Source organism: Meriones unguiculatus, chromosome 4, assembly GCF_030254825.1.
Source record: "Meriones unguiculatus strain TT.TT164.6M chromosome 4, Bangor_MerUng_6.1, whole genome shotgun sequence".
NCBI lineage: Eukaryota > Metazoa > Chordata > Mammalia > Rodentia > Muridae > Meriones > Meriones unguiculatus.
The window spans coordinates 114,902,195-114,928,194 of NC_083352.1; the positions used below are offsets into that span (position 1 = coordinate 114,902,195).

At 51.7% G+C, this 26,000-nt stretch overlaps 2 protein-coding genes and 1 long non-coding RNA gene across 5 annotated transcripts in view; 2 read left to right on the forward strand and 1 right to left on the reverse strand.

Moving 5' to 3' along the window:
* Rbpjl (recombination signal binding protein for immunoglobulin kappa J region like) lies at positions 1–20,356 on the reverse strand. Of its 3 annotated transcripts, none has more exons than XM_021660466.2 (12): positions 20,122–20,356; positions 18,900–19,002; positions 17,630–17,755; positions 15,642–15,712; positions 15,344–15,459; positions 14,918–15,092; positions 13,056–13,193; positions 12,620–12,729; positions 12,212–12,364; positions 9,894–10,049; positions 9,672–9,775; positions 9,205–9,587 (listed from the first exon to the last, which is right to left on the reverse strand). In XM_021660466.2, exons 1-12 carry the CDS (start codon positions 20,141–20,143, stop codon positions 9,320–9,322), a joined length of 1,542 nt encoding a protein of 513 aa, XP_021516141.1. In that variant the 5' UTR covers positions 20,144–20,356; the 3' UTR covers positions 9,205–9,319. The 3 variants fall into 3 exon arrangements, with proteins under 3 accessions (XP_060238844.1, XP_021516141.1, XP_060238843.1); XM_060382860.1 differs by having other exon boundaries at positions 12,212–12,445; XM_060382861.1 differs by lacking the exons at positions 9,205–9,587; positions 9,672–9,775 and adding an exon at positions 1–252 and having other exon boundaries at positions 12,212–12,445.
* Positions 9,156–17,765, forward strand: LOC132653743 (uncharacterized). The gene is made up of 4 exons (XR_009591588.1): positions 9,156–9,213; positions 12,113–12,247; positions 17,237–17,403; positions 17,648–17,765. It is a non-coding gene; the product is annotated as an uncharacterized LOC132653743 (long non-coding RNA).
* The window catches only part of Matn4 (matrilin 4), a 15,938-nt gene continuing 8,413 nt past the window's right edge, over positions 18,476–26,000 (forward strand). Inside the window, exons 1-4 of the mRNA XM_060382859.1 lie at positions 18,476–18,970; positions 21,376–21,489; positions 22,153–22,722; positions 23,523–23,645. Coding sequence (XP_060238842.1) covers positions 21,411–21,489; positions 22,153–22,722; positions 23,523–23,645 — 772 coding nt within the window. The 5' untranslated portion in view covers positions 18,476–18,970; positions 21,376–21,410. The remainder of the gene's footprint in view (positions 18,971–21,375; positions 21,490–22,152; positions 22,723–23,522; positions 23,646–26,000) is intronic.

Consider the following 26,000-nt stretch of genomic DNA (forward strand, 5'->3'; position numbering starts at 1 on the left):
TTCGTCAACGGTCAAGTGTGTACTGATGAATAGGAGTGGCTGAAAGGAAGCATCCCAGTTTCCACACATTCCTCAGTCACCTACCTGGTCCCTGTAGCCCCTGCTACAGTTGTCGCACTCAAACACCGTGAGCCTTCAAAGCAGTAAGGAGCCTTTCACCGAGGGCACAGCCAGCCGGGAGCTTGTCTCCGCCAAGTGGAACCTCAGTTTGTGGTTGACATTGGTGTTTTGGGTTTGGCACCTCCGCGTTTCCTAATGTGAAGAAGCACCAAGGAGAGTCGGTAGTCGTCGTGCTGGACCCTCACATCACCTACAACACATGCCAGAGACTCTGTTTCACATCTGAACCCATTAATTATCGCAACAGCCTGAAATGGCTGTTGTTACAAATGGGAAAACCTCATCTGCAAGGTTAAATAACTTGTCCAGATCTATCCGGTTTGCCAGTGGCTGAACTGGGATTTGAACCCATACAGTGAGCTTCCGGAGTTTACTCCTGACCATAGTGCCTATCAAGGTTTACCTTGCCCATAGTCCCTTCGCTAGAGGACGCTCAGTCCCTCACCCCCCCCCCCCCCGAAGCAATAAATGCGGCCTCATCTCTTTGTCTCCCCCCACCCCTCTTTGGGTTTTGGATTTTCAAGGCAGGGTTTCTCTGTGTAGCCTTCGCTGTCCTGGATTTGCCTTGTAGACCAAGCTGCCTTCGAACTCACAGAAATCGCCTGTTTCTGCCTCTGAGTACTGGGATTACAGGTGTGCGCCACCACACCCGGCATGGGGTCTCGTATGTCTAGGGACTTGACTTACTATATTGTTTTCCTGGGTCCCTTGGGTTAGTTTCTCTAACTCATCTGTTTTCCTGTAGCGTTCACTCTTAATCTGCTACAACCACTCTTCAACAGCCACCAACCACTGTGGCTTTCTCAACTTAATTTAAAACTTAAAGATTGTGTTGTAAAACCTCTTCCGGAATGTTCAGTGGCTACATGTAGCCACAGCTCCTGGAACAGGATGGTGTGGATACAGTGTGTCCGCTCTTGAAAGAATTTCTGAGTTGAAGTGGAGGCTGACGCCTCTGCAGTTTGGACTCCAGAATCAGTAGCTGTTGCCTGCCTTTTCCACAACCTGTGGAGGGGAAGGCCAGAGGTTGACTGTGTACTGAGCGGCACTCTCATCAGATGTGATATCTCTTTTGTTTCTCGAGACAGGGTTTCTCTATGTAGCCCTTGCTGTCCTGGACTTGCTTTGTAGAGCGGAGATCCGACTGCCTCTGCCTCCTAGAGTTGCCGAACTACGGGAGTGTGCCACAGATGTGATATATCTCACTCTCCTTTGGGTAAGATACTCCAGAAGTATTAGTCAACTATTGCTATGTAACGTCCTTCAACTTACTGGCTTACAGTGATAAACACATCTCATTGTTTCTGTGAGTCAGAAACCCAAGAGCAGCTGCGGTGGATGGCTCGGCTGAGGAGGGGCAGGTGTCATAAAGCTATGATCCAGGTATGGGCTACGTTAGTCATCTGAAAGGCTCACTGGGCAGCAGGATCTGTTTCCAACAGGGTGTCTTCACATGCCTGGAAACTTGGCTCTCGATGTTGGCCACAGGCCTCAGCTGCTCACCTCACGGATTAACATAGAAATGTGTGTCCTCGTGACGCAGCAGCTGGCTTTCCAGAGTGAGTGATCCAAGAGAGCCAGGTAGAGGCCACAAGGCCTTTTATGTCCGGGCTTTGGAAGTCAAACACTCTGCCTTTCATAACATCTCATTAGTCATGCATACAGGCCACTCCTATTGACTGTCGCAGCAAACGGCACAAAGGCAGGGGTGCCAGGGGAGCAGGACTCACTGGCAGCTCCGTTAGTCACACTCTCATACCTCAAAAATACCTGAGAGAAAGGCATGGGGAGGGAAGACTCACTTTTGACTTGAGGCAGTCTGTCCTGACCTGGCTCTGTGTTTCTGGGCCCCTGATGAGACAAAATAATGGTGTGCGCTCTTACTGGAGCAGAGCCGCTCGCCTCACGGTCTGCAGTAAGCAGGGAGAGACCAGGAATCGGGAACAAGTACACATGTTCAGGGCACACCTGTAGTGAGCTGCTTCCTCAGACTAGGCCCCACCTCTGCTGTTTACCACCTCCCCATAATGCTATCTTATAAATCCATTAAGGGAACGGTTAAGCCTCCGATCAGATCAGAGGCCTCAGGGATTCAGTCACTTCCCCAGAACTTGGCAACCAAGCCTTTTAATAAACTTAAGCCTTCAGGAGGTGGGCATTTCATGTCCAAACCAAAATACAGAACTGGGCAGATACTCATCTATTCTAACCCAATTAATGCTGGTCTGGTTGCCTCCCAGCCAAGGGACCTTTGTTACTTGACATCTCGGTCTCACCTTGGCCATCTGTTGTATCTCTCTGTCCTCCTAATGGCGACCTCCTCGTGGCTCTCTCTATGTTCTTTTTCTGGTCCTTACCGGAGATGAACCTCCTCCCCACCATACACACACACACACACACACACACACACACACACACACACACACACACTGGGAATGGAAGTTCTGCCTCTGTCCTCTCGACCAACTGATCAGTTTTTTTTTGTTTTGTTTTGTTTTTGTTATTGTTGTTTGTTTTTTTTTTTTTGGTTTTTCAAGGCAGGGTTTCTCTGTGTAACAGTCCTGGTTGTCTTGGGTTCTCTTTGTAGACCAGACAGCCTGGCCTCCACCTGGGATTAAAGGCGTGAGTTCCGTGCCCAGCTCCTGATGAGCTTTTTATTAACCAATCAGAGATAATTGGGGAGCATCGTTTACACAACATTGATACAGGAGATTTATGTCCACGTCTGGACTGCAAATAGATCCCGGGGCATAGAGACCAGCGCCTGAATACACACTGCACAAGACCATCCCCCAGCAGACATCACTTCTGAGAACCGGACACGGATTATAGTTTTGGACCACTCTTAACTCAGGGTCTGCCAGTTTCCCGAAACTGAGCACTGACCCCTCCACCGGACAGTTCCTTCGCGAGGCACGGAAAAGCTTACAAGTCAAACAGAGATCCCTGCCAATATTTGCTATGACGCTTCGGGGAGAAGGCAGGACTCCAAGATGGCAGAACTCCAAGATGTCCCCAAGAGCTCTTCCCTCCTCCATGACACGCACACCTTTTATAACTTCTTCTTCTCTCTCTCTCTCTCTCTCCCCTCTCAGTAGGCAGCTAGCTGCAACAGGTGTTTGCCGATTTGCGCACTAATCTCTCTCTCAAATATTTACTTCATTTTAAAAAAATTATTTCAGGGGCTGGAGAGATGGCTCTGGTTAAGAGGATCCAGGGGGGATCCAACACCCTAACATAGACATACATACAAACACCAAAGTACATAAAATACAAATAAATTAATTTAAAAATTATCTCATGTTCATTGGTATTCTGCCTGCATGTATGTCTCTGTGAGGGTCTTGGATCCCTAAAACTGGAGTTACAGACAATTGTGAGCTGCCATTTGGGTGCTGGGAATTGAACCCTGGTCTCTGGAAGAGCAGTCAGTGCTCTTAACCACTAAGCCCTCTCTTGAGTCTCCCATTTTTTTCTTTTCAGTTATGTATATGTGTGTGGGACTATGGATGAGTATGTATGTATTCATGAGTGCTAGTGCCCTCAAAGGCCTGAGACATCATATTCCTCAGAGCTGGAGTTAGAGGCAATCGTGAGCTCCCTGAAGTGGGTACTGGGAATGGAACCTGGGTCCTCTGCAAGAGCAGCTAGTGTTCCTAACCACAGAGTATCTCTCCAGGCTCTTAATTCTCTTCTGATGTAGGTGGGACCTAAGAGGTATGCAGGATGCCCCTGGGTTCAGAAAGGTTACATGAGATAGCACAGGGAAGATTCTGCAGAGGTAGTAATGGCCACAATTAGTAGATCCATGGGTTAGCAAAGACAGGTTACCCTGGGTGGTCCTCACTCACTCAGTTGACCTCAACGAAGCAAGGTACCACGAGTTCGATGGCTTCAAGAAATTAATTTTGCCAACAGCCAAAGCATAGAACAGACTTCTGCCCCAAAGAGACCTTGATTACCGCCTTGGGAGATGGTGAGCAGAGCAGTTGAGCTGGTCTTGGACTCCATGGAAACGAAAGACAAGGTGTATGTGCTGCTGTAACCTAATACTTTTGTGGTGATTTGTTATGTAACAGAAAACCAGTACAGAAAGGTCATTTACCCCCTGGAGGCTATTGGTTTCCCCAGCTTGCAAATAATAGAATATTCTCTACTTTGAAAGGTGGTTGTGTTGGCAAAGCATGGTCATACACATACCTTTAATCCTAGCGCTGGGGAGCCAAAAGTAGGGGGTTCTCTGATGGTTCCAGGACAGCCAGGGCTACAGAGTGAGACTTTGTCTCACCACCCCTCTCAAAAACAATAAACATAAGAATAAGAATAGTAGCCACAGCTAGCTCATAGGAAGTGATGGCTGTGGGTCAGGTCCTGTAGAAAGGCCTTCACCTACACTGATTATTTTATTCTTCACGAGCCTTTATGAAGTAAATGCCCCCATCCATATTTACAGAAGTGGACACTGAGGCACAGACTCTTTTTATTTTATGTGGAGTAGTGCTTTGCCTCCATCTGTATGAGGGTGTCAGATCCCCTGGAAATGGAGTTGCAGAGAGTTGTGAGCTTCCATGTGGGTTCTGGAAACTGAGCCAGGGTCCTCTGGAAGAGCAGCCAGTGCTCCTAACCACTGAGCCATCTCTCCAGCACCAAGGCACAGAGATATTAAGTAACTTGAGCTTGCCAAGAGGACACAGATGCTTTGGCTCCACGACTGCCTCCTTTTTATTGGATCCAGCTGCAATTAGAACTGCTTTTCTTCACCTTAAGACACCTCCACAAAGTGGGAGTGTGAAGAGACTATAAATACAAGTGTATATTAAACATATACAATGTGTGTGAGCCAGGCAAAACTGCAGAATATCCCTTCAGACGACCAGCCAAGATCAAAGAGCTGTGGCTGAGGGATGAATTCAGTGGGGATGGGCTTCAGCCTAGTACCCTCTCTTCTTTTGACAGGGTATCACTTAGCTCAGCCTGGCCTTGAACTCTGCATCTAGAAGATGACCTTTAATTTTGTTTGCTTGTGGGTTTTTTTTTTGTTTTGTTTTGAGACAGGATTTCTTTGTGTAGTCCTGACTGTCCTGAACTGTAGCACTGTAGACCAGGCTTGACTTCGAACTTACAGAGATCCACCTGTGTCTGCCGCCTGAGTGCTGGGACCATGGATTTCTAATACCTCTGATTCCACCTCTTGAATGCTAGGATTTCAGGCATATGTCATCATGCCTGTTTTATGCAGCTGGGGATTGAACCCAGCAGGGGCTTTGTACGGGCTAGGCAATTACTCTACCAACTGAGCTACATCCCCAGGCTCCTGCTGAAACACTTTTTAGCTAGGGTTAATCTGTGAAGAACTTGGTCACAAGGCTCAACCTTTTCCAGGACTTGGCTTGCACACACACACACACACACACACACACACACCCTCGTTCTCAAACCACCACAGTAGGCAGCTAGCTGCAACAGGTGTTTGCCGGTTTGCACACTAAACGTATTATTGTACCTCGGCTTCCCTTACCTTGGTCCCTTGGGGTCTGGAACAGAGCCAGATCTGACTGGGGGGAGGGGGGAGAAGGGTGTTTATAGGTCGGTTTCACTTCCCATTCTTTTTTTCCCTTGACATCTTCATGGTCTATGCTCTCAGCCATCCACATCCTCCCCAGGGAGGGAAATGTCTGAAAATTGTACCATGCTATTGTTTTAACTAATTCTTCTTTGTAGAAAGCCTCATTTAACAGAAACAGAAGTCAGAGGAGCAGCCCAAGGTCAGCGTTTAGCCTGCGACTTTTCCCAGTGCCAGGACTTCGGGCTTTGTGTGGGGGGAGGCACTGATATTCACATCTTCACTTTTGTTCTGTGTTCCCCTCCCCCCCAAACCCCTCGCCCTATCTGCAACACACGCGTTCTTCCTGTAGCCTAGTTTGGTGGGCCAGGTAAGAGGACCTCAGAGATCCAGACTTCATGTTCGAGGCGCAGGACTCAGATCAAGGACAGGCTGTGGCATCAACCTCTCCTCTCTCAGAGCCTCAGTTTGCCCATCTGCAAAAGGGGGAGACAATGTGTACTAGGGTAGTGATTCCCAACTTGACTTCTTGTTGGATTCACACAGAAGCGCTTGACAAAAAGGACGGATGGCCCTTTCTACACAGAGATCTCGATCCGGTTGATCTGTGGAACACTTTATGATTATGATTTGTAGACAGGGTTTCTCTAGGTAGTTCTGACTGTGCTGGGACTTATGTAGACCAGGCTAGGTTGGTCTTAAACTCACAGAGCTTTGACTGCCTCTGCCTTTGGAGTGCCAGGACTAAATGTGTTTGCCACCATGCCTACTAAGGACAGCTCATGTTTACAACTAACTTGCCGAATCTTGTGAAGTAAGCCAAGCCACAGGTGGGCTCTACGAACTTTGTTAATTTCTTGGAGCTATGCAGAACTAAGCTTGTAAACCTTAAAAGAGCCCCAAGAACATGAAAAAGATCATATGGAAGGATTCTAGTCGCTTTTTAACAGCCCCCTTTTATTTGTGAGGGGAACAGTGCCATCTGGTGGTTTTTCTTTGTATTTGCAAACCATTATATGTCAAAGAAACAAGAAACTGGCTTATTTGGGGAGGCTTTGTGTTGCAAAACAATAAACAAACAAACGATAATCTTATTTCCATATGACCCTCACAACCTGGAGGGGACAGACAACCCAACACAGGAGGCAACTTGGTATGGCTGACTTCATGAGTGTGTAGAGAGCCCTGAGTTCATCATCTCCTGTCTCTGTCTTGAAATTACTAATAAGATTTGAACAAGGGGCTCATGAATTTTCACTCACTGGGGATTTCTATGGTATTCCCCTGGATGCAGAAGGCAGAGAATTGGAGGAGGGAGGGGGAGCGGGGAGGGGACTATTTTGCTGTGGAAGAAGAGACGGGGTCCCCAAGCTTTGATGGTAGAATTGTGTGCTGGAGAAGCAGAGAGAAGATCCAGTGCTAGGAAGAGGATGGACTGGGAAGGAGCTGATACCAGGTGATTCAGACTATGATAAGGGAGTACTTCCACCGATCTGTCCTACAGCAGGAACTCAAAACTGGGCAGAGCTGGAGCCCTGGAGTCAGACTTTCAGGTAGGATCATTGATTATAAGGTGAGAGAAACAAAGAAGACCACAGGGCTGGACTCCTGGGCTTGGGCTCACACTTGCCTGCAGCCTCTCAGCACTCTCTGGAACTCCCCCTTGCTTCCTTCTTGTGTCAACAGCATTGGACAGCTACACAACTTTCCTTCCTTCCTTCTTTCTTTTTTTAAAGATGCATTTATTTATCTATGCAATGTTCATCCTGCATGTGTGCCTGCATTCCATAAAAGGGCACCAGATTTCATGGTAGATGGTTGTGAGCCACCATGGTGTTGCTGGGAATTGAACTAAGGACCTTTGGAAGAACAGCCAGCACTCTTAACCTCTGAGCCATCTCTCTAGCCCGTGACACAAGTTTTCAAGGCAGGATACTTCATGTTGGGGACAGAGCTGATCAAAAATGTGCCCTGAATTTCTTAGCCAAGATTCACTGTCTGGGGCCACATGAGCAAGCTTCTTCAGTGCCTTTTGTGGTGAATTTCAGCTTGTTGATAGAAGATAACAGAAATCAGTAAAGACAACAAAGCAAAACAAACAAACAAACCAAGAGAAAACCAGAGAAAGAAATCGGTGACTACTCTACGAAGTCTTTTTGCTTGTTTGGAGACAGGGTTTCACTGTGTAGCCCTGGCTGTCCTGAAACTCTGTAGACCAGGCTGGCTTTGAACTCAGAGATCCACCTGCCTCTGCCTCTCAAGGGCTGGGATTAAAGGCATGCCTCTGTAGTCTGTGAACAAATCTTACTGCTGCTTTCATATGGGACCTTCCGCCTTTGGGGGCCAGCTCCAGGGTGGGGTGGGGGTGAGGGGGCTCACAGGAAATGAGCTCTTCCTCCAAGGCTTAAGGAGAGTTCCAGATCAGTAGAGCTTTGAACCCACATTTCAGACGAGATCTGGCATGTTCAGGATGTTATGGGTGTAGACTGAACCCATGCTTCAGATTAGTTCTCCCTATCAGGCAAGACCACAGACTGACACCCATTATACCATATGTCTTTGGTTTTCATTGCCCAAGCTGTGATCTACCCAGTTCCCTTCTCCATGTGAGCACAGGGTAGGCAGAGTAAGCTTGACCAAGGATGGGCTGTTATTCCAGAATAGGTCCTGTATGGAGAGGCCCTTCTCTCACTTCCATTATTGCCCGGTTGCCTCATGGCTTCTGTCTGCCTTGTCCTGGAGTAGGCATGGTCTGAGGAGGCCCTGGGTTTGCCTCTGACTGCAGTGTCTTCTTGCTTGGCATGGGGGAGGGGGGTATAGCTAGTTGCTGGCTGTCAGGGCTGCCAGGTGTAGGGGCTCAAGGGTGTCTGCTGCCTCGGAACTCTATTTCCTCTCTACAGAGAGGCCTAAAGGTACCTGCTCCATCAGACTCGGACTCGAGCAGAACCCAGTGAGCACTCGGACTCGAGCAGAACCCAGTGAGCACTCAGCACCTCTCCCACCTCCCGCCACACACACACACACACACACACATACACACACACACACACTCACACACACTCGTGGATTCTGGTTCACCTGTACCTGGATACTGAACAATCTTTATCCTCAGGTTCTTCCCATTGGGCCTGAAGGAGAAGCGGCCTTGGGTACAGTGAAAAGGGCAAAACCTGACTTGCCGACCTAAGCCTCTGCCTGATCACTAATGTTGTGGGCCAGAGCTCAAACCCAGGCGAAGGTGCCATAGGGAGTGAAGCCACCGGTAGATGCTAGCTCTAAGAGGGACCTCATGGGACCAGTGCACAAGACATGCTAGCCTTACTTCATGTGACTTGTTTTCAAGTGGGGACCCAGATGTCTGGACTTGGATCCTTAGAGTAGGTCAAAGACTCAGGAAGAGCCAGACAGAGACAAAGACGGAAGGATGGATCTACAAGGTTACAAAAACAGGAAGTACCCCACACCGTAAAGACGTTAGACCTGATTGACAGTTACTGTATGTCCGAGGATGGTGGATGGCCTGAGGACAGGTGAGAAATCTCCCCGCCTCTTCCCCTTTCTTAGCATAGGGGCAAGATGTTGGATGGACAGCGGCGCAGCGGCGCAGGGCGTCAGCCACGGGGCAGGTGGTGGTACCTAGCTGGGGCAGAAGAGGTGGAAGTTGGTGCGTGTGAACTCGTGGTGGATGCTCTGGAGAAGCGCGTCCGCGTCGGGGGCAGGCTCGTGAGCGTCGGGGGGCCGCGCGCTGTATTCCGGGGTGTAGGTGAAGGAGAAGGCGCTGGGGTAGAAGAGCGCGTCGGCGCGCAGCAGGCTAACCGGCACGGTGATGGGCGTGCGCAGCCAGCGCCAGTCGCTGCCGAAGGCCGCCACGTCTGGCACCACGCACACCAACGACCGCGGGCTCCTGCGGGGTCGGGCACGGAGGTCGGCAAACATTCCAGTCTCTGATCTCCAGGCCCAAGCTGGCCCTCCCCACCCCGATCCGCACCTGTACATGGTTTCTGCCTCCACGTCTCCGAACCACACCTTGAGCCCAGCGTGGAAATTTTCTCCATGCAGCTCCAGCGTGGCCACGTCCCCTCCGCCGCTCAGCTGGAGGTGGGTGGGACCAAATGTAGGTGACTGGGGGTGGGTAGAAGGAGCCTCCTGCCCTTCCTGCACGGCGCCCCTCCCCCCTTTCTCAGAGCAAGCCGGCGCCCGGCGGACTTACCTCCAGACTGCTGATGAGCGGAACCGGCGTGACAGGTTCCGGGGTACAGGCCAGGCTGGTGCTGAAGGAGAACTCCACCGATTCGGTGCCGATGATGGTCCAGCAAGAGCTGTCGTTGAGCAGTGCTCTGTTGGCCTCCTTGGGGCAGAGGGAAGCCTGGCAGGAAGTCCAGGGGACGGAACTGAAGCTTCGCTAGTGGCCAAGTTTCCCTTCTAAGCTTTGCAGTTTATCTGCCTCAGGGAGCTTGGGTGACAGCCTCACACTGTATGGGCCGTGTGTGTGTGTGTGTGTGTGTGTGTGTGTGTGTGTCTGTGTGTGTGTGTGTGTGCGTGTGTGTGTGTGTGTGTGTGTGTGTGTAGGCCAGATATCTTCCTCAATTGTTCTCCACCTTTCTTTTCTTCTTCTTTTTTTTTTTTTTTTTTAATTTTTTTTTCAAGGCAGGATTTCTCCATGAAGCCTTGGCTGTCCTGGACTCACTTTGTAGACCAGGCTGGCCTCGAACTCACAGAGATCCGCCTGTCTCTGCCTCCCAGGTGCTGGGGTTACAGGTGTGGGCCACCGTGCTCAATTTTTCAAAACCAGATGTGAGTTCTAGGGTACTGAATTCAGGTGCCAGAGTTGGCACAGCAGGTACATTACCAACTAGCCATTTCCTCAGCCCCAAGATTTTAACATTCTCTCATGCAGATTAAACCAAATCTTTGAGCCAGCTAGGTTTCTAATAAACTAGTTTTCCTAAGTCTTCCTTGTTGGTATTGGGAACCACACTTAGAATGCCACATATGCTCGCCAAGCACTTTTCCGGTGAGCTGTATCTCCAGTCTTCCTTTCACTCTTTAAGACAAGGTCTCACTAAATCGCCCAGGCTGGCCTTGAACTCACTGTAGCACATAGGTCTTGAACAGCTCTGCTCTTCTACCTCAGCTGCACATATAGATTACAACCTATGTCACCAGGCTCCCCTATCTTTGAAAAAGATTATTTTTATTTTAAATAAAAATATTATTTTTATATTAAATAAAAAGATTTATTTATCTGCAAGTGTGTGCGTGTGTCTACGTAGGTGCATGTGTCCTGTGTGCAGGTGCCATCAGAGGCCACAAAAGAGCGTCAGCTTCCCTGGAACTGAAATTACAGGCAGTTGTGAGCCAGCCGACACGGGCGCTGGGGACCAAACGTTAGTCCCTTGAAAGAGCTCCGAGTGCTCTTAACGACTAAGCAGCCGTATGCACTCTTCCAGCACTGCAAAACTCTGTGCCTTAGCCTGGCAGTGGTGGTGCACACTTTTAATCCCAGCACTTCGGAGGCAGAGGCAGGCGGATCTCTGTGAGTTCTAGGCCAGCTTGGTCTTCATTGGGACTTCCAGGACAGCCAGGGCTACACAAAGAAACCCTGCCTTAAAGCAAAACAAAACAAGACAAAAACAAAAATTCTCTGCTTTAACATTCTACAGTTTTAGCTGGGAGTAGTGGCCAGCACTTGACAGGGGGAGGCAGAAGGATTATGAACTCAAGGTCAGCTTTTGCTACTTAGAGAGTCAAAAGCCAGCTTAGGCAACGTGAATAAAGCCTGTCTCAAACAAACACACAAAATAAAAAAATTATTATCATTATTATTAATATGTTTTAAGACAAGGTTTCTCTGTGGAGCCTTGGCTGTCCTGGAACTCACTCTATAGACCAGGCTGGCCTTGAACTCACAGCGATTGCAGGTATGTGCCACCACCACCTGGCTATAATAATTGTTTCCTATATCAAGATTCTATCTACTAACATTTCAGAATAACATCTGTGGGAGGAATATTACTTAGTAATTATTGTTTTCCACATTGTATGATTTTGTACCTCGACATCCTAGGATTTTGTTCAACGATACTCAGTACCACTTCCTACTACGACTTTGCTTATATTCTGCAATTTTCTTTTCTTTTTATCTCTGTGTATGTGAATATACCTGTGTGTGACCTTCAGAGGACCGGAGGGAGTGTCTGATCCCCTAACGCTGGAGCGAGAGGTGGTTGAGAAGTTGTGGGCCACCATGAGGGACTCGAACTTGGATCCTCTGGAAGCGCAACAAGTGCTCTTAACTACGGAGCTGCCTCTCCAGTCCCTATAGTCTGCAGTTTCATATTCCAACGTCTAGGAGCCCTTGAGAAGGAATACCGCTTAGCAACAGCAGTTGCCCCCTTTTCTACACTCTTTGACTTTACTCTTCCCTAGGCAGCACCGCTCCTCAAGCAGCAGCCTCCGTGGTCAAGAGCTTACACCCTGCGGCTCTCTGGGTTCTTCTGAGGATGCTTGGTAGTCTCCGCCTCTCACCTGGAACCGCACCACCTTCTCCGTGGCGAGGCATAAGTAGGTGCCACCCCCTCCGGGCCTGTCGCCTGGAAACTGGAACGCACACTTGTGCAGCTGGGAGATGGGCTCGTCCACGTCTAGGAGGGCGCACTGTTTGGCTACTTTGCGGATGATCTGGAGCAGAAGGGTGGAGGGAAGGGCGGGAGCCGGGTGAGGGGTCCCCAGAGGCTGCTCTCCCAGCCAGGAACCTCTATTCTGATAGCCATGAGGTCACGGGGCACGCTCCCATTAAGCACCGAGAGAGAGAGAGAGAGAGAGAGAGAGAGAGAGAGTAGGTGTCTTTATGCCTTTGTGGCCTCACCCTCCAGCCCTGCGCACAGTGGCCACCATTCTGTACTGATCAGTGGTTACAACCATCCTTCCTCATACCATGGGAGGCAGGGTGACGCCTGTCACTGTGCAGACAAGCTGCACCAGGGAGCCATAGCGGATGTAGCCTTCCTGGGGTGGGAAGTCCCCTTGGGAACAGTGCTCATCAGCTGAGGACGAAAGAAAGAAAAAAGCAAAAATGAAGGCTTTATTACTTTTCCCCAAACCCTGCTTCCTCCCCTCTGGCTTTCCCTTACACCAAGATTCTAATCCTGGAGGGGTAATCTGTGGTCATCCCCACAAAGGTGTGCTCCCTGGGGCAGCCACTTACTGGCTTAAGAGTGAAATGGCAGAGCCGCTGGGATCAGAGTAGATTGGGTTAGTCACTGACTCACTAGGGTCCTCCTCCCCAAGGCTCAGCCACACTGGTTTGTAGTGGTGATTAAGTATGCTAACACACAAGGAGCACCCAGCCAGCACCTGCTCACGTGATTACCCAGGTGGAGTGTGAAGGCTGCCCACTGTCTTGCACTGGCCACAAAGGCCCCGTCTTCCACCGAGAGGTAGCGTGTGGACACTGTCTGGGAGCGCAGGCGGTTGAAAAGGGAGATCTTTGAGCCCGAGGAGATGCACACTGTGAGGGGAGGGGAGTCAGTGCCCTGGCCTCGTGTGCTCCCCTAGACTCCCCACGTAATCTTCTGTCCCGTGTGGCAGCCTGGCTAACATGCCCACTGGCCTGGACATGATGGGTGTTTGCATTTCACAGCTGTTTCTCTAGGGTCTGCTCTAGTCCTGCTTTTGAGCTGGCTAGCTTCCTGGTGCAACTGGATGTCCATCCTTTGATTCAGTGACCTCAGTTCATCAAGTAACTTGGGAGCTGCTTTGTGGCAGGCATTGTGCTGGGAACTGATGTGTGAAGTGTGAGGCAGGCTGGAGTTGCATAGGTGGCTGCTAAGCGAAGACCACATGGGACTTTATTCTAGAGACTGATACGTCTTCCAGCCTATGGCATGCGCTCAGAGTCGAAGCTTTGTTTTCTCACTGGACTTTGTGGACCAGTTGGGGGAAAGGCACTGGGAGGAGTGCTGCTCAGATACACAGATGCCTGCCTGTACACCTAGCCAAGCCCCTCCCACTGAACTTATTATACAATAGGTCCTTCCTTCCTTCCTTCCTTCCTTCCTCCCTTCCTCCTTCCCTCTTTCCCCACGTGTGTGCACAGATGTGTGTGCAAGCACGTGGAGAACAGAGCTTGACTCCAGGCATCTCCCTTGATTACTTTCCACCTTATTTTTTGAGGCAAAGGCTCTCACTGGATTGAGAGCTCACCATTTTGACTAGAACTTCCTGGCCAGAGAGTCTGAGGAGGATCCTCCTGTCTCTTTGCTCCGTGCTGGGGTTCCCTGGTGCCTGCAGCCACATTCAGCTTTTATGGGTGCCCAAACTCAGGCTCTCTCATGTTTGTGTTGCAAGCACTTTGCCCACAAGCCATCCCCCCATCCTTTACTTTTCTAAACACACATATCGGCTCAGTTGATTCTCCTATTCCCATAGAAGAGATCAAGCTACCTAAGACCAGGCAGCTAGCAAGCTTCAGGACAGGACTCAAAGCCAGACTGCCAGATCCGGCACTCTTAACCGTTACACTATGTCACCGTGACACCCCCTTTTCACAAATACCAAGGGGCCATCTAGAACACTGCTTGGATCTGGGACATTCCACAAGATATTTTTTAAAAGGACACGAAGGTGCTGGGTTCTGGAGTCGCACTGTCCTGGACTCCCTTTGTAGACCAGGCTGGCCTTGAACTCACACAGATCCGCCTGCCTCTGCCTCCGCAAGTGCTGGGAGCCACCACACCCAGCCTAAGGGGCCACTTTCTAGGCAGGCACTCTCAAGCAAGCAACATGACATGCTATAATCGAATCAACCAATCAAATCACCCCCCTCTCCTTTCTTCCCTTTCTGTTCTTCTTTCCTTTCCTTTGTCTTACCCTCACTCCTAGGCTGGCCTAGATAGAGATCTGGGTCTCAGACTGATATCTGACTAACCGAATTACACACGAAAGCCCCTGTCTTTGGCTTACGCAACCTTCTTAATTTTAAACTTGACCCAGGCTTGGCACCCGGCTTTTGTCTCTTCTGAGCCTCCCCTCCCCCACTGTCATCCTCAAATCTGGTATCCTTTTGCCTGTGTCAAGTCGGGGCTTTTCTCTTGGCCTAGGTCAGCCACTCACCCAGACTCCTCCCTTCTTTCTACTCAGACTCCGCCTCTCGCCCGACTCCGCCCCTACACGCTCCGCCCCATTTTACAGCTCTGGATTTGAGTTGCACCCTTCCGCTCCAGGCCCTCTCACGGTCTGTGTTTTTCAGCGACTGCTTCTTCTGCGAGGGCTTGGAGATCACCTTGATGAGGCGGCTGTGGAAGGTGCCCAGCTCCCGGCCTCCTCGCAGCACGAGTCGCAGCACCAGCCGGAAGTGCTTCCTCTTGTCGGCGTCGGAGATGTACAGGGTCTTGGCACAACCAAATTCCTGCGAGGCTCATGGGAATGGGGCGCGTCTCATCTCAGCTCTCTGCCAGCGGATAAGCCAACCTTCCGCGGTTATGACATCCGTACCATCGGAGATGTCAAGAGGCCGCTCTAGCTCGGCTCGGGATCAGAACCCACCCTTTGGCCTCCCTGCCTGCCTCTCGGCTTCTGGAGGGAACTTGGGGAATCCTCTTCTGCAAAGAAGGGGCAGGGCTGGGAGCAGGAATGGGATGCTCTCTCACGCAGACTCACCCTGGAGTCCGGCTGCTCTTCGAAATTCAACTTTTGCGTCTCAGGAGCACTGCCGGACGCGCCGTCCAGTCCCATGTAGCCGCAGACGGTGGGTCCCGTCTCCGCAGACTGGCGGGCTGGAAAAGGACGGCGGCGGTTAACTCTGGAAGGACTAGGGACTCAGATGCTAGTCAAACGTAGTTCTTGCCGCCAGAGGGCGCAACCAGGCTGCGCCTGCAAGCGGCTGGATCCGCAGCCTCGCTGAGTTAGTGGGTCCTTCCCGAAGAGAACAGAGCACAGCCCGGGAGCGCGCGCTCACCTTGGTCTTGTGTTGGCTTCACCCTCCAGCCGGGGCCAGCGAGGTAGACACAGGGCGGAGGGCAGAAGAACCTGGGGACACGTAGATCATTTTCACTGTCTTACAAGTGTCCCAAGGTGGCATACACCCAGAGTTATGGTTCGATTCCCTCTCCTCTCTCCTTGAGTGAACCCCATTAACACAGTACATTCTTTCGCTTATTAGACTCCATCAGTAAGTCCTGCGCACTCCATCTTCAAAACACAACTGGAATCCGTTGGCTTCCTACCATCTCCACCTTGGTCCTAACCACTACCTCCTGCCTTCTCTGCTCTCAGCCTTCCAACTGTCTCTCCCTTGTTACTGCCCTCTCTCTGAATTTGTCTTTCACATAGCAACCAGGTTTTTCCTCCTCCTCCTCCTCATTCTTCTTCTTCACTTTTAATTTTTTGAGACAAGGTTTCACTGTGTAGCCTTGGCTGTTGCGGACTGGCTTTGTAAACCAGGCTGGCCTCAAACTCACAGAGAGCCACCTGCTTCTGCCTCCCGGAGTGCTGGGACTACAGGCATGCACCATCACGCCCGGCAGATTACTTCCTAAATAACAGTTGGCTCAGCAGGTAAAATGCTTGCCCGGGGCAAGCGTTGATAACCTGAGTTCAATCCCCAGAACCCATCAAAAGGTGGAAGAAGAGAACCAACTATACAAAGTTATCCTCTGACCTCCAGGGAGTCTGGCTGCTTTTCCAGAGGTCCTGAGTTCAATTCCCATCACTCACGTGGTGGTGCACAGCCATCTGTGAGGGGATCTGATGCCCCCTTCTGGTGTGCAGATATGCATGTGGTCAAACCACCTATATACATTCATAAATAAATTGTTAAAAAACTGTTAAAATTAAATTGGGCTTGGCAGATCATGTCTGTAATCCCAGTACTAGAGGGGATTGGGCCTGAGGCAGGAGGATTACTGTAGGTTCAATTCCAGCCTGAGCTACAGAGTCAGTCTGTCTCAATTCCCCAAAATATAAAAGAAATAAAATAAGATGATATGTTATTAATCTAATGAAAACATGATTCAAATACGATACTCCCCTATTAAAATCCTTTAGTGATTTAAAAATCCTAATTTCGGGCTGGAGAGATGGCTCAGAGGTTCTTCCAAAGGCCCTGAGTTTAATTCCCAGGAACCACATGGTGGCTCATAACCATCTATGATGGGATCTGGTGCCTTCTTCTGGCTGCTGGCATACATGCAGGCAGAAGACTGTATAATTCAATAAATCTTTAAGAAAATTAAAAAAATAAAAATCCCAATTTCTCACATGGCCTGGCTACTGCTTGCTTCTGCTTATTTCCTCTAGCGCCCCTCCTCTGTCCAGTCTCTCCCTTTCATCCTCCTGTGGCACTAGCACGGCCTTCAGGTCCTTGCGGTTTTCTGTTCCTTCTAGTTGGAATGCTTCCTGGAGAATCTTTTCACGTCAGGCTCCATTTCAGTATTGGTACCACAGTTCCAGTGTTACTCGCTAAAGCACCCTTTGACCTCCCTGACCTTTCAAGCTGAGGCATCCCACTTTGGTCTCTGCTGTGTGAGTGACCCTGCCCTGTTTCCCTTCTAGCCTCCCATCGAAGTCTGAAGCATCTTGTCTGCTGATTGGTGGGGAGGCAGCTGCTCCTTCCACCCTGCAGTGAAGACGCCCTGGAAGAGAGCAGAGACTGCATTGGTCTCGTCCAGGGGGATGCTCAGTGCCCAGCAGTGAACACAGGGCCTGGTGCGTGACCCTCAGTAAGTAACCGAATGAACGGATAATGTGGGGATCTGAGAGTCACTGTGTGGTTCTTCTGTGGATCCCAGGAGGCGGCAGCAATTGTTGGCTGGGGGACAGGGCCCTGTTGGACGGTAGCTAAGGTGTCGGCCTTGAGGCCTCCAAGATGTAAAGGAAGCTCCATGGTGGGAGGTTTGGAGGGGGGCATGGGCCTGTAGGCTGTGGAGGGACCCTAGGGTCACCTACCGCTTCTCATTTCCGTAGGATTTCTGAGCCACCTTGGCATGCAGGATCCACACAGTCTGCTCGCATCTCTGCTGCAGGCACGTGCGCACACCTTCCCTTAAGATGGTGGCATGCTCTGGAGATGACCTAGGGATGGGGTTAGGCCAACCGGCCACAGGAAGGAGAGTCAGGGTTGAGTTGTCACAAAGTCCGCTGCTCAAGGTGAGGGAAGTGGGAGATGAGGTTGACTTTTTCTGGGGAAGAAGTGCGGGGTGAAAAGGAGGACGGTAGTCATGGGCTAAAACACTGAGTTCCAAGAAGCCTGCCCAGAGCCTGCCAGGCTCACCACGTGGCTGTGGGTGTGACCCCCTGGCTGTTGTAGTCTGGGGTCATAGTGGCAGATGTGCTGTGTTTAAAAGCCCTACACTGGGTTTTCAGATGGAGGTGGGCTTTGTGGAAATGGTCATTAAGCCCTCATTCCATAGGAATACATGAGGGAAAGAGCCTTTGCAGGCTCTAGGTCCCGAGCACAGCCTCAAGCCTAGAGGTGTGAATGGGGCCCCAAACCATGTTACCAGGATGGGTGTGGATCTGAGTCTTTCTGACGCCCAATGTTCCGCAGGGTGGAGAGTTCATTTCTTTGAATGTAGGGGATGGAGACATTGGGCTTTCAGGGTGAGCCAAGTCAGCTCTCTGGGGTCTGTTGTTTGTGAGTCTGAGAGAGTTTAAGAGGTGAGGATGGGCTCTCTCAAAGCTTGTACCGTCAAACGGAGCAGGAAAACGGGTCCGTGGGGGGAGATTTTTGGCAAATTTGGGCCCTGAAGGCTGTCCTTCTGAGGCCTTTTACCCTCCTCACAGCAGGACCGAATCTCGGCCTTTCATCACTCCTGGAAGGTACGGCGGAGGGCAAGAGTCGGGCGCGTCCTCGGAAGCCCAGCTAGGCCAGGCAGGCGGGCAGGCGGCGGCCAGCCGCTCCGCCTCTTGGGGCTCTCCTCTGGGAAGTGTCTCGTGTAGGATTCCAGAGCATTCCGGCTGCCGGGAGTGTCGCCGCCCGAATTCCGGGCCGCAGCTCGAGCCTGCAGCTCTGAGAGTGGCGGGAGAAGGGGGCGCCGCGCTCGCGGGGCCCGGCTGCCCAGAGGAAGGGGGAGATCTCGCCCTGCCAGTGGGAGGGGTCGCAGCCCGCGCTCCCCCTCCCCGTCCTCCCGCTCCAGGTTAAATGCAGCTGCCGCCTGGGCTCGCTCTAGCTGTCTGGCATTCCCCACCCAGGGCGAGCTGCCCAAGCTGCAGTTACCTGGTCCAAAAGCCCAGGAGGCTCGGCCCGTCGCTCTGTTGCCGCTCCTCTGAGCTGCCCGGCAGGCTCAGGTGAGTCAGAGGGCCCGGGGGCATCGAGGGGTCTGCAGGGAAGCCAGCGCGAAACCCATAAGGGGGACAATACTTACCAGCCTACGGGTCCATGTCTAACCTGCAGTACCTTTTCCGATCACCCCCCCCCCGCAAGGCCGACTAAATATAGCCCCCCCCCCCGCCTTAATCTCCTCCCTCTATGTTCTGGCACCTTCCCAAAGGGTCCATTCCGGATCAGCTCTTGAACTCACAGAGGAGTTCCCCGGGAAGGCACTTTCCCTACCCTGAGGGCATCCGAGAAACTTTCTCTTCAAGGCCAGGACTGACTCTTTAGATCTAGGATTCCAGCGTCAGTCTCGTGGGCCAGCACTTCAAAGCAAGCGCTTGGGGGATGACTCCCTTTGCCCTCCCCGGACCGACTTTCCTCCGTGGAATGGCGGGTTTGGGAAGGCTGAAGTTGAGACGGTGGCTGCTACTTGGATTTTCCAAAATTCCCCTGGTGAAAGTGAGGGGATGCCGAAGTGCATGTTGGCTTAGGCCAAGAACAGAATTAAGGGGGACCTTAGTCAAGCGCCGACACTGACTCTCAAAGGCCGCAGATGCTCCCCCGGCCGCTGCCTCAGCTGTGGCTCTCTCTAGAGAAGGCATCTCCGACCTCCTACCTCCACCAGCAAGCAGCTGGCACCGTCAGCTAGCTCAGCCACCTTACCGCGACAGACCCTGCCAGAGGGATTTTTGCTCTTCCACCCTGCCTGGAAAGCCAGAAGGGAGAAGAATCCTGGATGGGAAGGCGGTCTGGAGCCGGAGGCGCGCACTGGCCTCGCTCAGAATGGGCTCATTCAAGGAACTGGGGGCGGGGCGGAGGTGGGTTAGGGGGCGCTGGCCCGTCCTGCCAAGAAGCAGCGACAGAAAAAATGGATGGAGCAGGCTCAGCCTGCCGTGCGGGGGTGGGGTAGGGAACGGAAGAAAAGCTCCAATTCCTAGGTGCAACGAAACCAGGAGGCTCTGGGCGAAGAGTGGGGGCCTAGGTTTAGATCTGCGCCTGGAGCCCCAAATTTTCCACCGGTGTCTCTGTGTGCGTGTGTGCGCGGGCACGCGTGCGTGTGTGTGTCCGTCCTTCGTGGTTCTCAGGGGACCCCGTTAGGCTACACCAGAGGGGGAAGGCTCACCTGTTGTCCCCACCGGATCCATGGCCGCTCGTCGAGGCCCCGGCTGCCCTCTCGATGCTGCTCTCTGGACACGTCTAGTGCCACCGTCTTCGATACCCTTCACACCTCTGACCCCTGATCCTCGCCCTGGCTATATCTCGTGCAAACCTTATCTCCAAGGTCCCGGGACTCCCAGCTGCCTGTTTGCTCTGGGCAGGAACACCTGCTGGGCAGATGTGGGCTTCCCACGGCAGGAGACGCCAGGCCCAGCGGGCGCCCCCTGGCGGCCTCTCCTAAGAGCAGCCGAGTAACAGCCGCGGAGGCGTCCCTTGTGCAAGGCCCCACTCAGTGGCCTACCACTGAGACCCAAGACCCCTACAGAGCTGCTCTTCTCAGGAGGGACGGGGGAAAGGCTGGGGGGAGAAGGTGGGGAATGGCTTCTGTCTGCAGAAGAAGAGAGTAATGGGGCACCTTAGCCGACTCACACACCAGTTAGGCAGGATTCTAGCTCAGGCGCAGCCACTTTCGTGGCCAGAAGCATTTAATTTCTTTCAGCCTCTGTTTCTGGATAGGTATAACAGCGCCAACAACAGCTTTAAGTGACAGAACTGCGTAGAGGGTTAAGGCCACAACGAATGAGCGCATTTAACACTGTACCTGGTATTTAGAAAAGGTTTTTTTTTTTTTTTTTTTTTTTTTTCGGGACCGGCAGGATGGCTCAGTGGGTAAAGGCGCTTGCTGCCAGGACTGACCACTGGAGTTCAGTCCTGTCTAATCCTGGGACCTACACAGTGGGAGGAGAGAACTGCCTTCAGCGAACTGCCCTCTGTGTGTACATACACACACAGTAAAAATATATGCATACATATTACATCTTTTTAGAAAGGCGTTATGCGTTTTTATCTACTCTTTATTTACTTGGTGCCCTGTAGTTCTGCAAAATGCTTTAAAAAAAACAAAAAAACAAACAAACAAAGACGCCCTCCCCCCATGAATTTCAGCAATCTCAATGTGGCAACATTAAAAAGTCATCAAGAGACTTTTTGTTTTGTTTTGGAACAGGGTATCACTGTGTAGCCCTGGTTGGCCTGGGACTGACTAACTGCACACCAGAATGGCCTCAAACGCGCAGAGATCTGCTTGCCTCTGCCTCCTGAGTGTGTAAACTATGCCTGGCAAGATGTTTTGAACACACACACAAAAACCAAGTGTGCATCCCCTGAAATAAAAGTGCAGTCAAAACTGTTGCTTTAGTAACGCCCTTCCCACCTGCAGGCTGCGACGCTTTGCTTCTTCATCCTGCAAGCACCATGAGAGGCCTTCTTTGCTGGCCGCTGCCTCTGCTGCTGCTCTTTCTCCAGCCCTGGGAAACCCAGCTCGAGGCTGCAGGTGAGCTGGGGCCCAGCCATCCCTGTGGGAGGAGGGGAGAGAAGCAGTTTCTCCTGCAACCATGAGCCAGCAGGGCCGAGGGAAGGACGAGCGAGGGCTGTGGAACCCTCTGGGCTGGATTTGGCTCCTCACTTCACCCCCCCTGGTTGTTTGCTCACACGCAGTCATGTGACATAGTTTTGTGCTCATGCAGAACTGCTCATACGGTGTTGAATTTTACCGAAGCATATCGAAACCACGAGAAAACCAGAAGAGTTCACCTGAAAACCCCTACTTGAGAATTTTCTTGAAAAAAAGAAAAATACTCAAGGACCTGCTTCCTGGGACAACCCATGTTAGCAGGGATACAGGGAAACGTATGGATATATCATAGGCACAGTCGCCTGGCTGGTCCGTGTAGGCATTTGAGATTGCGCATCTCTCTGCTCACTCCTCAATGTATAGCACAGATTAAGAACAGCTCCCAGACTGTATTTCAGGGAACTTGTGTGATTTTCTGGCTCAGGTCCCCCATATGATGGATGAGCAACTGTATCCAAGGCGTGTTTGTCAGCTTAGTGATATGCAGGGTGATGTTCCCTTCGGATAACAGCATTTCTTCTGGCCTTTTCTGAGCTAACAGCGTTAGCTGACCCTGGAGAGACCTTCCCCATCTCCCCGCAGGTCCTAGGTGCTATGCTGGGCCGCTGGATTTGGTGTTGGTCATTGATAGCTCCCGCAGCGTGCGCCCCTACGAGTTCGAGACCATGAGGCAGTTCCTAGTGGGCCTCCTCCACAGCCTGGACGTTGGGCCGAACGCCACGCGTGTTGGCGTAATCCAGTACTCTAGCCAAGTGCAGAGCGTGTTCCCCCTGGGCGCCTTCTCGCGGCGCGAGGACATGGAGCGCGCCATCCACGCCGTGGTGCCTCTGGCGCAGGGCACCATGACCGGGCTGGCGATCCAGTATGCCATGAACGTGGCCTTCAGCGTGGCCGAGGGCGCCCGCCCGCCCGAGGAACGAGTGCCACGGGTCTTGGTCATCGTGACCGACGGGCGGCCTCAAGACCGAGTGGCCGAAGTGGCCGCGCAGGCGCGCGCCCGCGGCATCGAGATCTACGCGGTCGGCGTGCAGCGGGCCGACGTGGGCTCCCTGCGGGCCATGGCTTCTCCGCCGCTGGACCAGCACGTCTTCTTGGTGGAGTCCTTCGATCTCATCCAGGAGTTTGGCCTGCAGTTCCAGGGCCGGCTGTGCGGTGAGTTAGCGCGGCTTCGGCTTTGCGGATTGTTCATCCGGTTTGCACCGTCGCAGGCGCCCCCTCCCTATCCGGGTGGCCCCTGCGCAGTCCTCCGGGTCCTGCAGCCCTGTCCCTGCTTGCAGGGAGGGATATCACTTTCCAGGTTCGACCCCCAACACTCAGCAGCCCGTCCTGCTGTGGTCAGGGGCTGCGTCTCCTGTGTCACGAGTTAAATGTCAAACTCCAACACCAAACGTCTTTTCAACAACAATTACCGACCCTCAAAATCGAGAGTATTGTCTGTCAGGAGTCATGGCCCACCCACCCGAGTATGGTGTGTGTGTGTGTGTGTGTGTGTGTGTGTGTGTGGCTAGATTTCTTGTAACCTAGATCTGGAGTCGATTTAGGTGAGGCTGACCTTGAACTCCTCCTCCTGAGTTATCACCTCCCAAGCCCCGAGATTTACAGGGCGCGCGCTGCTGCGCTGGCTTTGTATTCACACGTTGAATTACTTCATCTCCTGTGAGTCCTCTTCTTTTTCCTGTTTGACCCAGACCTTTGCGTGGTTCCCTTCTACCCCCGCCCCCTCCCTGCAGTCCACAGCCCTTTGCTGAGACTGGTCAAGGGGACTACTGCTCTTTCCCTAACCCCCTCTCCTGGCCTGGCTCTCTCGAAGAAGCCAATCCGTGTTCTGCCTAAGTCCGTACTTGGGGTGGTGTTTGCCTCAGACTCCACCACCATCATACTATTCAGCCTCCTCCTGGGATGCTTCCGCCCGCCATCTGCTGGCTGCTGATTCTCTCCGGCTGTGTCCTCAGGGAAGGACCCGTGTGCCGAGTTGGATCATGGCTGCCAACACCTGTGTGTCAACGCCCCGGGAACATTCTACTGCGCTTGCAACTCTGGCTACAAATTAGCACCGGATAACAAGAACTGTCTGGGTGAGCTGCCCCCCCCCCCCGCCCCGCTCCCCCACTATTCCCGAACCTTCTTTGGAGTCCCAGCAGCACAACGGTTTGGCAAGTTCTTGGGAGGTAAAAGTGCACCCCGTTTACCTTCTAAGCCACAGAAGCAGGGCATACTAACAACAGGCCTCACAGATCTTTGGTGAACAAGAACTAGGAGTCTTGACCGTCTTCATTCTTACCTCTGCACTTCAGCCTGCCCTGTGGTGCCTTCTCTGTGCAAACCTTTTTCTTTTTTTTTCAATCTTCTGAAAGGCTGTGATGCGTCATGTCTAGCTTAGATGAGTAACTGGGTTTTTCTTGTTGAGGCAGCTATGGCTCCGTTCCTGTGACTGTGTTTCCTACCACTCACGGAGTGCTAGTTATTCAAGACCGTGTGCTAGGAGCCGTCTACACATTCACAGAAACCGGCTCCACCATTTTAGCTTGGTCACGTGATCCCAACAACTCAGGTGCCACCTGGGTCTTCTCATGTTTGGAAAATTGCAGAGGCTGAGGGGGAGGGCGGGAGAAATGCCTCAGTGATTAAGAGCCCTTGCTATACTAGCATGAAGACTGGAATCTGGATCCCCGCACTCATGAGCCAGGCAGACATCTGGCAAACGCCTGCAACTCCGGTTCTGAGGTAGGCAGAGACAGGAAAATCCCTGGGGCTTGCTGGTTTTCAGCAGCAAGGATATAGGAGCTCCAGGTCGAGGGAGAGATCCTGCCTCAAAGGAAGAGGTGGAGAGCGTTGACGAAGACATCCAGCATCTTTCTCTGGTCTGAGTGCATAAACAGTTGTGTATACCAGCACACTCACATAGACACATATACATATAAATAAATAAACATTTAAAAGTCAAACTTAAAATGGCTTGGTGTGCACCCCCATTTGATTACTGTAGATATTAAATCTTTTCCTAAGATATATCTGGAAAATCCTTTATGGTAGCTGTGGCTTGTTCTGGTCTTCTGTTCACTTTCCCTCCCTTCTCTTTCCTTCCCTCTTTCCCTTATTTGTCTTTTCTGTTTTTCTTTTCTCTTCTCTCCCTTCCCCTCCCCTTTTCTCTCCTCCCCTCCTCTCTTCTCCCTTGCTCTTTCCTCCCCTTTCTTTTCCCCCCCTCTTTCCCCCTCCCCTCCCCTCTTCCCCCCTCTTCACTTTCTGTGTGTCTCATGCTGGCCTCAAATTCGTGATCCTCCTGCCTTAACCTTCAGAGTACTGAGATAACTGATACACCCATCACGCCTCACCTTGCTGCATTCTTTTCTCATGATCTTTCCTTCTTTTTTTCAGTCCCACATGGCCACCTTGTTACAGTGTTTGGGTGTACACGTGTGCACAGAGGCGGTGCTTTCATATGTATGCATACATGTGTCCATTTTGTTAAAGGTAGAAAAGGGCAGGGATCTGATTAACATAAAAGTCAGACATACAAAGGAAAAAATTGCTTGTAGTTGCTATTAGATATGCCCTTGTTCCTGGAAACCCTCAATTGTCCCGTTACAGGGGCTTTCCCATTGCCATCTCTAGCCACAGGGCTGCGCAACTTCACCCTATCTGTTATGTTTCTTTTCCCCTCTCCACCGCGGCAGCCTCCTTTCCAGGATCCCCAGTTTCTCACAACTGCCCTCAGTTCAGGTCTAGGCCATCCTCACATATCCAAACCTTCAAGATGCTCCATCCAGCAGCAGCAGGCCTCCCTCCTGCCTCCTCAGGAGGAAGCAGTGAACAGCAACTGCTTTTCCCTGCCCTGCTCCCACTTCGCAGACAGGGAAAAGCTCACTCCGGTGAAGCTGCCGTTCCTCCCACTTGCCTGTCGGCCTGTGAGCTTGTGCGTGTGTGTGTGTGGGCTCTCCTCCACATGCCCAGCTCAGCAGGGGGACTTTTGGCTCTGGCATGTGTCCAAGGCTTGAACTGGAAAAGTCACTTGACCCCGTAGAAAGAAGACTTAAACTTACAGATGTCTGGGTAGCGCACCAGAGTAATTAACTGTGACTGAAGGGGCAAAGGATGGTGTTACCATTTTTTAATCAATAAAATAAAATAATAAAATAAAATAAAACGGTGCATGCATGTGAATTCGAATACCTGTGGAGGCCAGAGGTCAGGGTCAAGCATCTTTCTCTACGACTCCCCACCTTACTGTTATCTAACAGTTTTATTTATTATTGGTGTGCATGTGTGACCCGTGAGTGCAGGTGTGTGCCCGTCACATGTCTCATGTGCAGGTCAGGGGACAACTCTGTGGAATTGATTCCCTTCCTCCGCCTTTAAATGGGTTTTGGGGATTGAACTCAGGCAATCTATGCTACCTATGGCGCCATCCCCTGGAATACTCTCACTGGATC